Genomic DNA, 11,802 nt, shown 5'->3' on the forward strand with positions numbered 1-11,802 from the left:
TACCCTGAAACAAATAACTGAATGTGGTTTTTGCATTTATAAAGCCATTTAATCCATGTTTGGTATTTCTTTCATCTAACAATACACTAAACTTTTTTTTTTTTTAGAAAATAGACGCTCAAGCTATTGAAGAATTCTATGGTCTGACCTCTGACATATCAAAAAATTCTGAGTCTGGTTATATTTTATTCTATCAGTCAAGAGAGTGACTTGGCAAACTGTGACAATGATGCACTACAATGCTGCACACAAGGACGGTGATCGACCCCCATGAGCTGACTCTTCCACAGACCACATCTTGTGTTGTTGAACAACAGTATATTCAGTCTCCTATTAAATGGTCCATGTGGTGTTGACTATAACCATTTTTGACACATGAAACTTTATTTTGGAGAGGGGAGTTGTTTGTTTTTTTAAGTCTGACAGAAAAGTTAATTGTAGTCAGATTTTAGGGGACTTTATATGGACTAACATTTACAGATAATAAGATTTGGATGTCAACTATTAAACCCAATCAAGCTAGAGTAGTATTTTTTATGGAAGTGTTCATTGTATTTAAGGCAAATTGTTTAAAAACTTAATGGCTTTGGAGTATGTTGACTTACAAAGCATTCTTTTAAATACGTTCTGACATGTAGTTACACATTTTAAGTGTAAAGAAAAAAATCTGTTTCATTATGATTGGAATTATGGTTGCACAGGGGATTTTGYTACACACTGCTCTGCAATGCAAGAAGATATTCTTCCCAAATCATTTAAGCTTTGGGTTATAAAAACCTTAAGTGCATAACTCAAGCCTAAAAYTCACATAAAAGGATTTAAATTACAGTGGAACAAAGTAATGTTGTGTGTCCAGTTAATTGTGTTTATCATGAGAGAGTACAGATGAGGTGAGATTTCAGAAATTGCAGAGACCTTGGATAAGTAGARAGAGATGACACATACGACACAAAGAAAAGGTGCATTTGTAGAGATTGCGCTTATCTTTCTGTTAAAATAATGTAATACTTTTTTTCAATTGAGTTTTCAAACTTACCAATGCTATTCATGTAAAACATATCCACTAGGGCTGAAATTACACAGTCCAGGTAAATATATGTTGTTGGTACGATACATAGTACAAGGCTCAAACCTGCAGTTTGCTGAATACCTGTAGGGTCCCATTTGCATTTCTCAAGACACAGTCCATTTCTTAACAACATGGAGAACCTTTAAAGTTGCGTAGCCACCCTTAGTTTACACACACTCTTATCTATTTATCATCACCAGCATTTTGGCCATGCTCAACAACATTCGGGTCACCACAAGAACAGAYGGGAGTCAGAAGTGTGTGATTTCAAAAACACAAAAGAGCTTAGCGCAACTGTAACTGTCTGCGATTTTACTGGATGAATTTGGCTTGTTCTGATCACATACCAGTTAATAAAATTGCTGTACACACAAACTGGAATTTGGCAAAGCAAGAATGTAGAAGAAAGTATGTACAGGGTGTAAGAAGGGATAAATAGTAGGTTGAGGCAGTCGTAACACTGCGTAACTGGCTTGCTTGGTTTGACCCTTATACTCTATTGTATAATTCTTGAACTTCAGTGGCCAAATTCCAACCCCAGTGAAGTCAGCAGCAAAAGCTTCTCGTTGTCTGCAAGGGGAGTGGAAGTTGGTTCTGGTATTTAGAAGGAAATAGTCTCATCTCACAGTATTTATTACTATGTATTATATTTTAATTCACTCTTTCTATATTTATTAGACAATGTTGCTTTTATATTTATTTTCTGTTAGAAGCCTGCCTGTCATTTTACAGCATGAAACTCCATTTCAAGAAATGTTTTTTGAAGCAGAGCTAATTCTTATATTTTAGGGGTTTTTTGTAGGAGAGGGAAAAGCTTATTTTCATTGTAAACTACTGTGAATGTGAAATATCTTTTGTTAAATTATGGTGAAAATGGAACATTAGCTTCTACAGTAACATAAGTTGAAGATCAGTTGGATTTATTGATGACAATTTTGTAAACAAAGAAAAAGTAGCACTTTACACAGAAGGAAAAACAAAACTGGACTTTTCATTAACATGATTTGAGATTTATCATGTTATATTGCTGCAAAAAAATAGACGTAGAATGTAACCTTAGAGTACTGACTTGGGTGAATAATTGCAGTAGTCTACAGAGATCTTTCACATGAATGAAGGCTGTTCTGTGGGCTCAGGGCAAGCATAATTGGTATGCGATTCCAGTTCTTTCATCAACGGGGAATGCAAATGTTCTATCTTTAACACAGAAGAACGTCTTACAGGAGACTTCAGGTCTCACTGAGGCCCATGAATATTTCCACTGAAAAAGTAAACCTGTGATTAAAAGTGATTAGTATCAAATCCTTTTTTTTAATGGATATATTCATGAGCATTCAGAATTTCCATATAGAAAAATGTAATAATCGCTTGCCTTTTAAAACAGGAATGTTTCCTGGTTGTGAATAAAGGCACTTTATAGATCAGCATTATCTGGTGTTGGTCAGAGCGTCCATACTTCACAGTTTACTGCCAAACATTCTTAGAGTATTCTTCAGTTTTAAAACGAGCAACAGAAAATGTACTATTAATGTATCATTTGAATGTTTAGGGCTTGTGTTTGTATGAACAGTAATTTTACATTAAAATAATTTAAAATCAATTCAGTTTTAGGAAATACTTTTCATATTTGGACTGACTTATCTGAGAATTGATTTTTTTAATATTAATAAAATGAAGTAGTATTTAAATACTAAAGTACAGGATATTAATCTTTATTATTCTCTGACTGCAACACAGCTCGAGGTTGTAAAACATATACAGATAATTGCAGTATGTTATCTGACAGCAAAATGATCAGAGTAAGCTTTTTTTCATAAAGTATGAAAAAACATTTAAAAAAGTAAAGTACCCAGCTTTTCTGTTATAAATGAGAGGAGATGGAAAATGTATGGCGAAGTATTGGAAAAGTTCTTAGAGCAGGAGTTCATGCCAGCCCACAAAAAGATTACAGCAGTGGTATCACACCAGTCCCAAATCAGAGGCCTGACCACAACTCTAAAAAGTCATGGGAAGTCTATGAAGTATATAAAGTCTGAAAAGTGTATAATGCTGATACTCACTTTGTGCTAACATCAGCTAAATTAAGGAGCATTTTCTTTTGATCTAAAAAAATTGTAGTTACAGTTATATAAATCATCTCCACCCTACAGATACCAGTCCAGCAAAAGTTGTCCGTCACAGCTGTTTGAATGGTTCCACTTCAGGCAGCACAACTTCTCATCTACATCAAATTAAGCACATTTGCAAGAGTTTTGCAAGATGGGGATACCCCCAGGAACAAGCCCATGATGTAGAGTATTTCAGTTGATTAAATAAAATGTAATCCTTTTCTCTTACATATAGATTTACAATCCCTTATGAAAGAGTAGAAAAATATCTAGGACAATCAAAGCTTTTCAGCTAGCAGCTAGAAAATAAAATTGTAGCACAGATGTCTAACAGTATGCTGCGCTTCCCTAACATGACTGGTTTTATGATATTGGATTGAGTGTCTTAGGCCGAAGGATATCTGAAGTTCATTACTTGTTTCACATGCTGCATGAGACACATTGTCCATTTATAAATCTTATTACTATATTCTTACTTAGAGAATAGAATATTTTCATCCTGTGCTGTTTTTCTACTAAACTCAATGAAGTACTGTAGTGCTGATGAATCGGTTATCTTAGAGGATGAGCTCAAATCTGAACATTCACGGAACAGACTGTCAGGATTTTAGGTAATTTCTATTTTTGGGACAGAGCAGAAGGAGGTGGAAGAGCGGAGTGATGGAGAAACCTTATCAGTGAAAGCAGAACACCTTGTTGAAATAAGTCCTGCAATTACTCCTGTCAATTCTATTTTAATAATTTAAAGTTACTGCAGATCAGTAGATAACATCTTAATGTCTTGTTCCTTTAGCATTTGGAGTAAAGGAAAAAAAAAAGTCACAGGTGTTCCTTTGCATTAGATTTAATAAAGATATTAAAGACCTAACTAAGCTGAAACTAGAATTCATGTTATGTGGTGGGTTCTGAAGTGTTACCATACCTTTCTTTCATCCTCAGACATTAGATTTCATTCACCCATGTGTAACAACCTCAGGCATTTGTGACCTGAACTGACAGCTTGCAGCTGCCAGTGAGCTGATGCCTCTCAGCAGCAGATCCTTCTTGTTTTGTCTCTTTTTTGCTGCTTCTGGTGGAGAGGTTTGAACAGCATTTTTTAAAATTGAATATGTATAGGATAYTTTAAGAGGTTCTACTTTGTACCTGCTTTATCTTAGTATTTTATCAGTTTTTAATTTATTTCTCTTTTTGTTTCTTGGTAACTGTATCTGTATAACAACTTGTGTAGCTAATGTTATTAACCTTCTGTTCTAATGTTTATATACTTTGGTTTCTTATAGACGTAGTCAACTCAGAGCACTTTAAGCAACAATGTCAAGCTTCTGAAATTCCTGCCAGCTTAACACTTTGCCTTTGTCTTTTGCTTTTGCAACTTCTTGCTTGTGATCCCACTTCTCTAGTTACAACAAAATTTCAGTTTTCACTTATAGGCTTGTAGTACCAGTTGGGAACCAAATTTGGGAAGTCTTTGTTCACACATAACAAGAATGCAGCATTAACTTCCTGTCTGTCCACTCAGCTGGCATACCGGTATCTTCCTGATGAATTGCACTGCTCATTTGACAGCCTTTTTTGCACTCTGCCTACTAGACTATGTCCCATTGCACAATTATCCATAACTACAAATTTGAAAAGCTCCACTTCTCCCAGGAAAAAATTCTTTTTACCAAGCACAAGGCTATCTGCCAATCGTTTGATAATGTATGTATTGCTCCCTTTGCTGTTTTGTCTGTGCCTGGTACAATAACAAATGTGAGTAAGCTTAAGAGCTGCATCGATTCTTGGCTGTTGTGTGAATACAAGCAAGGAGAACTATCTCTTTGCAGCTTTATTCTCTCCACTTGGGCTCATACAAAGACTAGAGATGATGAAGTAGAATATATGCCGTTGTGAAGCCATCCCCCCTTCTATCATAGTCTCTGGACATTTCTTAGATGTCACTGCCTGTGGTATCCATATCAGTAAGTAACTGACATTCTATGTTGTTAGTTCAAGGGTTATTCTTAGTTTTTTAGATATAGTATTCTCTTTGGTCAGTGAAAAGACCATTTTTTTCCCTGTTGCAACTGTTCTGCAGTAGTGATGTTTCTTCACAATTTAACATGGCACTTAGTATTTAAATAGGTCTTGGGATGCCTTGATTGACATCCTTTTAATTTCTTTCTAGTTAATATGCATTACTTCAAAGAGATTCCTTGAACCTGTCCACAAGAACCATTTAGATTAACGACCTCTTTGGCATTCAATGACAAGCAACACCTATCAGGAGGTGTGTGCCCTCCTGATGGGACCATCTGGACTAAGCCCACACCTTTCACTTGCTAATGATTCTTCACCCCCTAGGAGATTTTATTATTGGCTTTACCTGAATGATTGAATATGAGAGTGCACATAACTCCGTTTATTCACAGCCTCAGAGTGGCCATGATTCTTCAATAATTCCACTTTKTTGGGTTATCGGGGCTTGGACATCAGACAACATAAAATAAATTAGCTTCTGTGTGCCATTCACAATGGTCAATTTAACAGTCTAATGATTCTGTTCTGAAGAAGGCTTTGCAGGTGGCAATTTCAGTATATGTAATGATACAAAATGGTAAGTGATGTAATGATACAAAATGGTCTGTGATAGCACGAGAGGTCTGTAGGTGGAGCTGGACTGGCATGTAGCTTCCTAACCCTCAACTTGTACCCCAGGTAAAATTTAATCTATCTTCTGGGTAATCCTAACCCTTCTACTAGGGCTTCCAAAGTGCAGAAGCAAACCCTTTGGGAAGGCACTTGGCAGCTCACCAAAACATCTTGCCCGTCACAGCAGAAAATTGAGGAATATTTGCATCCCCTCCCATAATCCTCCTTAATAGGTATGCATTCCTTAATGAGGCTGTGCTTAAACATCGGCTTCATATTTGCAATGGTGTTCATCCTTGCAAATGTCTCAGGATGGTCTGTTCTCACGTATCACACTGTTTTCAACTCCTCTCTCAACTCTCGTTCTAACAGTGACAGCAGCAGTAGGGCAACAGAATCAAGAGCTTTTCCTGGAGATAACTTTCTAGCTTCAGTGACTTTCATTAAAGAGCACTGGCAAAAGCTTTATAACTTACCTTCACTATTTAGGGGTGAAACTACCATATGCTGTATGAGAATGAGTGCAGGGGCAGGGGGGAGAAGAACAAAGAGGAAGAGGAAGAGTCATAGCAATGCTGTCTGAGGCTCTGGATATGTATATCTGATGTAAATACGTGGACCCTCTCTGCCTTGTCAAAAAAAAAATGTGATCATAATAAAACTGCTTCAATATTTTGTACTAATTTTTGAATGAAGTAAGAGGTAGTAAAATTATTAGGCATACCATCAGGGACACATTTTAAAAATACTGAGTGTCTAGTAAAGCATACTATGTACAGTGTATGTGTACAGCTGAGTATCTGCTCTTTTTAATCATYTACATGTAATTAAACCCTGTTGAACTGTAAGATAAGTCTCATGTTGGTTATGAAGGTTGTAACATCAGAAAACAGTTTTTTCTCCTGTTAAAATGTTTATATTTTACATAAAATAAATTGTCTGGCTGATCTTCCTTCCTTTCAGCTTGCTTTGAATTCAGCTGGAGCCAGACTAAGGCTGCACACTGAGGTTAGTCATTAAACAGCAGGCTTCTGAAASTAGGGTGTCTGTATACCTAAAAATGGGAAGACTACTGATGCTTGCTTTTTATGTCATTTAACAGAATCATTACATTYTAAGTGACTTGAGAGAGTATTTCATCTCCTGGGCTTACTGCACCTGAAGTGTCTTAAAGGGAACAAACGCTGCATGCAGCCCATGGGTTGTTTTGGTGGAATATATAATTGCATGACATAGTTGTACCTACTTAAAGCGGATGGTGGACCCTTCAAGTGTCACTGAGAACAGCTAAAAGCAAACAGAATGAAAAGCAGCCAGAATTTAACTCCCCACCACATCAGGGCACAACTGGAAGCCAAAGCCATTTAGTCTGAGATTTTGTCTGTGGCTACTGGAGTGGGAAATTTTTGCTAAAGTGATCTAAAATTCTGTCAGAGAATTGAAAGATCCTCTTAGTCTGCTCATCTTCTTGAAGTTATTCATTAGCAAACACAATTTACTTTCTAAAAAGTGAGGCAAATAAAAGGCTGGAGTTTCTTGCCCAGTCTAAACGTATTCTTGTTATTCCTTCAGAATCTTTTAGGGAACCAAAATCAAACATAGCTGTTAGACTGTATATTAAATGTATAGCTAACATGCTATAAGATTTATGGCACATCAGACTATCAAAGGGCTGAGCTGAAAAACGCTTCTTACAGCACAAATTTCCTCTCGGATAAAAACCTTGAGGCACCTTCAAATTTATTCCTAGGTTATTAGAACACAAGCTTTTAACTGAACAGTGGGGAAAGAAATTTAAAACACAGGAGATGACTGAAACAAATCTAAAATCCATGCTTTGAAAACATTTTTTAATAAAATTTATAATGTACATACAAAAAAAGGTTTCCAAGAGGAAGTGGGATCACAGTCACTGCCACTGTACGTGGGCTAAGCTAGAACTGCTCTCACTTCAGTAGTACATTTTTCCAGAATCTGTACAACATTTAGGTATATCTGTTTTACTTATCTTTAGGCATGAGTTAGATTATCCTTTTAGATTAGGCTGGTTGCATCAAGTGTACAAGGTAAATAGAGAAATGCTAAAAATATATATCTTTATAGAAAACTCAAGTATGGTAGGAGAAAATGACATGACTTCATTTAAATAGACTCACCTGACTTGAAATGTTGTCTATTAGACATGACTAAATATATGAAATGGAAGATCATATTCCTGAAGATGTTAATTTCCTTGAATGCCTGTGAGCATTTAAAAAAACAGGCTAATAGTTAGCCCTGGAAAATTCCTAGTGGAAATTTTTCAAGTAAAAGTTTTTAAAGAAGAAAATTAGAACAATAATTTTCAAGATTTTTTTTCCAGTAACAGAACATTTCAACTCTGTATTCTGAAACAAAGTTCATTTTCACTGCTTAATTTTATATCAAATAATGGAAGATTATTCCATAGCCTGGTTAAAGTTCTCTTCACTGCATGACTCAGGCCACTCTGTTGAAACCCAAGAGCTTCAAGCTTTCCTCAGTCTGAAGAGGTTGTAGCCATTTCTCCTTCTCACTATCTCTGGCAAACTTCTGTGGCAGAGGATCAGGCCAGCATCCCTGTATGGACCTGGGACTTCCTGACCTCCTCCCCAGGGTGCACCAGGCCAGTGATGGTCTTCTCCACTCCACGTCAAAAACTGCTCAGCTTCAGCAGGCATTTTCCCTGGTCTGTTTTTTTCCAGGAACAAATGCTTGATGCATGAGCCTTCCATGATTTCCAGAACAGAATCACTTCACTTCAGATAGAAAAATACATTAGCAGAGCTAGAAAAAAGAACATGCACCAGTGTATGCTTTCTTTCCTGCTCCGGTTTGCTCATGTGCTGGTACATGTTTTGAACCTAGGCAGGAACGCTTTGATGAAGCCAGGATCTTTCTGAAGCATTGCAGCTTTTCCCTTTTCCTCCTACAGACAGGTCCCTTCCACACAGTCTCGTGCGGCTGGGAGAGGTCCTGTCGGTCGGTGTTCTTACAGCAGGTAATCTACTGCTCTGCAATCACATTGGTAGGGTGCAGATGTGAAGAACTGGCATGTTGTGGAAGAAGCCATCGGTGGCACGATAATTATTGAAGATAACATACTCTTCACGTGTACCACTTCAAACTGATACTGATCAGTTTGTCTGGCGCTACCAGCGCATTTTATCTCACCGTGAAGGCAGAAACAGCAGAGGGGGCAACAACCTGGAGTTTGCAGGTTGTCCTAGGATGCACAGAGACCTACCACTATCAAGCACAATTCAAAAGATGCAGATTCAAAGGCCGGCACTGGAGTTGGAAGAAGCTAGAGTGAAACGTTATCCTTTGTATTTCAAATCATGTAACTATGAGGGAAAAATATTCAAATCCCATTCCAGAATGGCAAAGATGTTGAAAGAGAAGATATAGTTTTCACCCAATATGGCAAACTAGACATCACAAATGCTTAAGCATCAACCAAGAGACTATGTGATAGGGACTAAATTCTACTGTCGATTACATCAGTGCATCCCTGAAGCAGCACCAGACAGGTTTGCAGATTTATAGCGGGGTTAATAATAACAGGAACTGAAATGAAGTTTCCTACCGTGTCCTCATAAAGCTTTAGGTGAACAGAACTATGATTTTTATGCAGCTGTAAGACACTATTATGTGTGGAATACTGTAAGCACTGTGAAAAAAAACTAAAAGTGGAATTACTTCCGCTGTTCGAAACACAGTACATACAGAAACGTACACTTTATTTAGACACTAATCGTATAATGCTGTCATTTATAAAGCACTTTTATCTTCAAAATGGTTTACCAGCTTATTTATTAACTTTCAAATCTTAGTATGATCTAAATTGTAGAAATTGTGTAATTTGTATGAAAATCTCTACATATTTAAGATAACCACAGCTTGAGCTGAATCTAGCTGCCTGTCAGCTATATARGTTTAACTAGTAGCAACATTTTCAGCAGTTCTGTAGTAGCTGCCTTGATCACCTGGTCACTTCTGGATGCAGTTCAAAGTGCTGATCTTGTAATGTATCGCTGCAGTATAACTTGATCCCTTGCTATCTCTGAAACAGCTTGTCTTGCCTGGAATGCACTGGGGCAGCTGAGGTTACTTGGGAAGGTTGCTTTAACCGTATTTTGCTTTCCAAGGAATGGATTAGCTTTCTATTTACCCCCTAATAATTGTTAATTAATATATGCTACCAGGAAATGATAGATGGAGCACAACTGATGTCATTTGTTGGTTTATCTCTTCCTCTGTTCTGGATATCTCTGCTTAAATTTTCAGGTCTTGTAAGGTCACCAAAGTATTGACTGTTTTAATTCCTGCAACATGAGTAGYTCAGGCAGAGACTAGTGTTGGCTAAACGCCAGACTGTCATTCAAAAAAAAAACCCCTAAAGGTAAGCAGCACTCTTCCCCAAACCTTTACAACTATGATATTTGCAGATGCTCAAGCACTGACTGTTAATTCCATCATTAACATTTGGGGGATATTTCTGAGCATCCCACATCATTACACTCTGACATAGCTTCAGCTAATACTGAATTAACCACATTTTTGCAATAACAGACTTCACCTAGTATGAAAGTTACCTGTTTTTCCCATCCAGCTGCTGAAAATGTTTGTAATATTTTTACTCTTAGAGGGCATAAGCAGATCCTAAGGCCTTTAAAATCTCCAAGCCTCCCTCCTCAGGAGGCAAAGGTTTCTTCTTGAGTCTGAAGAGCAAAACATACATTTTCATCTGACTTGAAGAAAAATCCCTATCATTTCTACTACTATTCTAGTCTATTCCTATTGCTATTCTGTTACTATTCCTATCTTTGGAGAAAGAGATCAACCACAGAGAAGCATCTACTCTGCTCTGCTCTGAGGATGATGTACTTTTATGTTTTAAGACATTAAGATGGCTAATCCAAGACAAAGCTTGTGAAAAGGGAGAAGAATACGGGAATCTAGAAAGTAGGGACTAAACTCAGGAGGGAATGTCAAGTTTCTGCAGAGCAGTGACGACATCTGATCATGGCCTGTAACCTCCTCCTCTCTATCTTTCCTGACATTCATCTGGTGTCCCCACACCTGCAAAAAACATCCTGTTCTTCCCTAATCCTTGCCTGTGCTGCTTCTCTCTTTGGACACCACCACTAGTGCGTTCTTCTCTACGTGAAGGCCATGTTCTTCATCAGCACTTGCAAGGCCCTCYGTATCTCTTCTAATCATCTCCAGCCTGATTACTTGATCTTCCCCTCCATTTCCTCATCTTTATTATTAACACGTGTCTGCCAAAAGGATCATATTTATATAGTCTAGACCACAAGCAGAACCAATATTCTTATTAAACAGTATTTTTGCCATAGCTCAGAGAAAGTGGTGCATGAAATCTAAAATCTTTATAGCAATGTTGCACTTTCATGCTCATTTAATGTTCCTAAATGCAATCACAGAGGATGAGTAAAGATAATCAGCTTATCATAAAGTAGGTAATACTGCAGAATACAGACTATGCACAGATAGCATCAGGTGTGCTAACAGCGGTGCAATAAACACCCAGGGTTYAGGAGGTCCCGTTAGTTGGCGTTACACTTGAGGAAGAGACATATCTTGAGAATGCTTCCTTAACATACTGAATCTCCTTTAAAGGATGGAGATTTGCAGACAGTAAGATTAGCTGTCTTTAGTAAGACTATTGAACAGGATAAGAGAGTAATAAAAAAAAAAAAAAAAAAAAAAGACTCAGTTTTGTTCATAACCCTGTCCTTAAGCTATTCCTTTCTTGGGCTTGTACTCTTCACTTTAAACTTATTTTTCACATCCATAAAACAAACAAACAAATTAGCTAAATCATTACAATATTCTGAGAAGCAACAGGAATATTAACCRATGTTATGCTTAATATTCCTGGAGGGGTTTGAGAGCAAGAAATGCTGTCTTCTTTCCATAAGGGGCAGCTTCTGACCCACACTGGATCTT

General features: G+C 37.3%; 1 protein-coding gene across 2 annotated transcripts in view; it reads left to right on the forward strand.

The window, feature by feature from the left end:
• Positions 1–6,708, forward strand: part of USP46 (ubiquitin specific peptidase 46) — a 32,557-nt gene extending 25,849 nt beyond the window's left edge. For both annotated transcript variants that reach the window (XM_085322887.1, XM_085322888.1), the window contains one exon: positions 108–6,708. In XM_085322887.1, coding sequence (XP_085179013.1) covers positions 108–209 — 102 coding nt within the window. In that variant the 3' untranslated portion in view covers positions 210–6,708. The remainder of the gene's footprint in view (positions 1–107) is intronic.
• The last annotated feature ends 5,094 nt before the right edge of the window (positions 6,709–11,802 follow it).

The sequence above is a fragment of the Rhea americana genome, unplaced genomic scaffold (genome assembly GCF_003343005.1).
Source record: "Rhea americana isolate MKP2758 unplaced genomic scaffold, rheAme1 scaffold_8, whole genome shotgun sequence".
NCBI lineage: Eukaryota > Metazoa > Chordata > Aves > Rheiformes > Rheidae > Rhea > Rhea americana.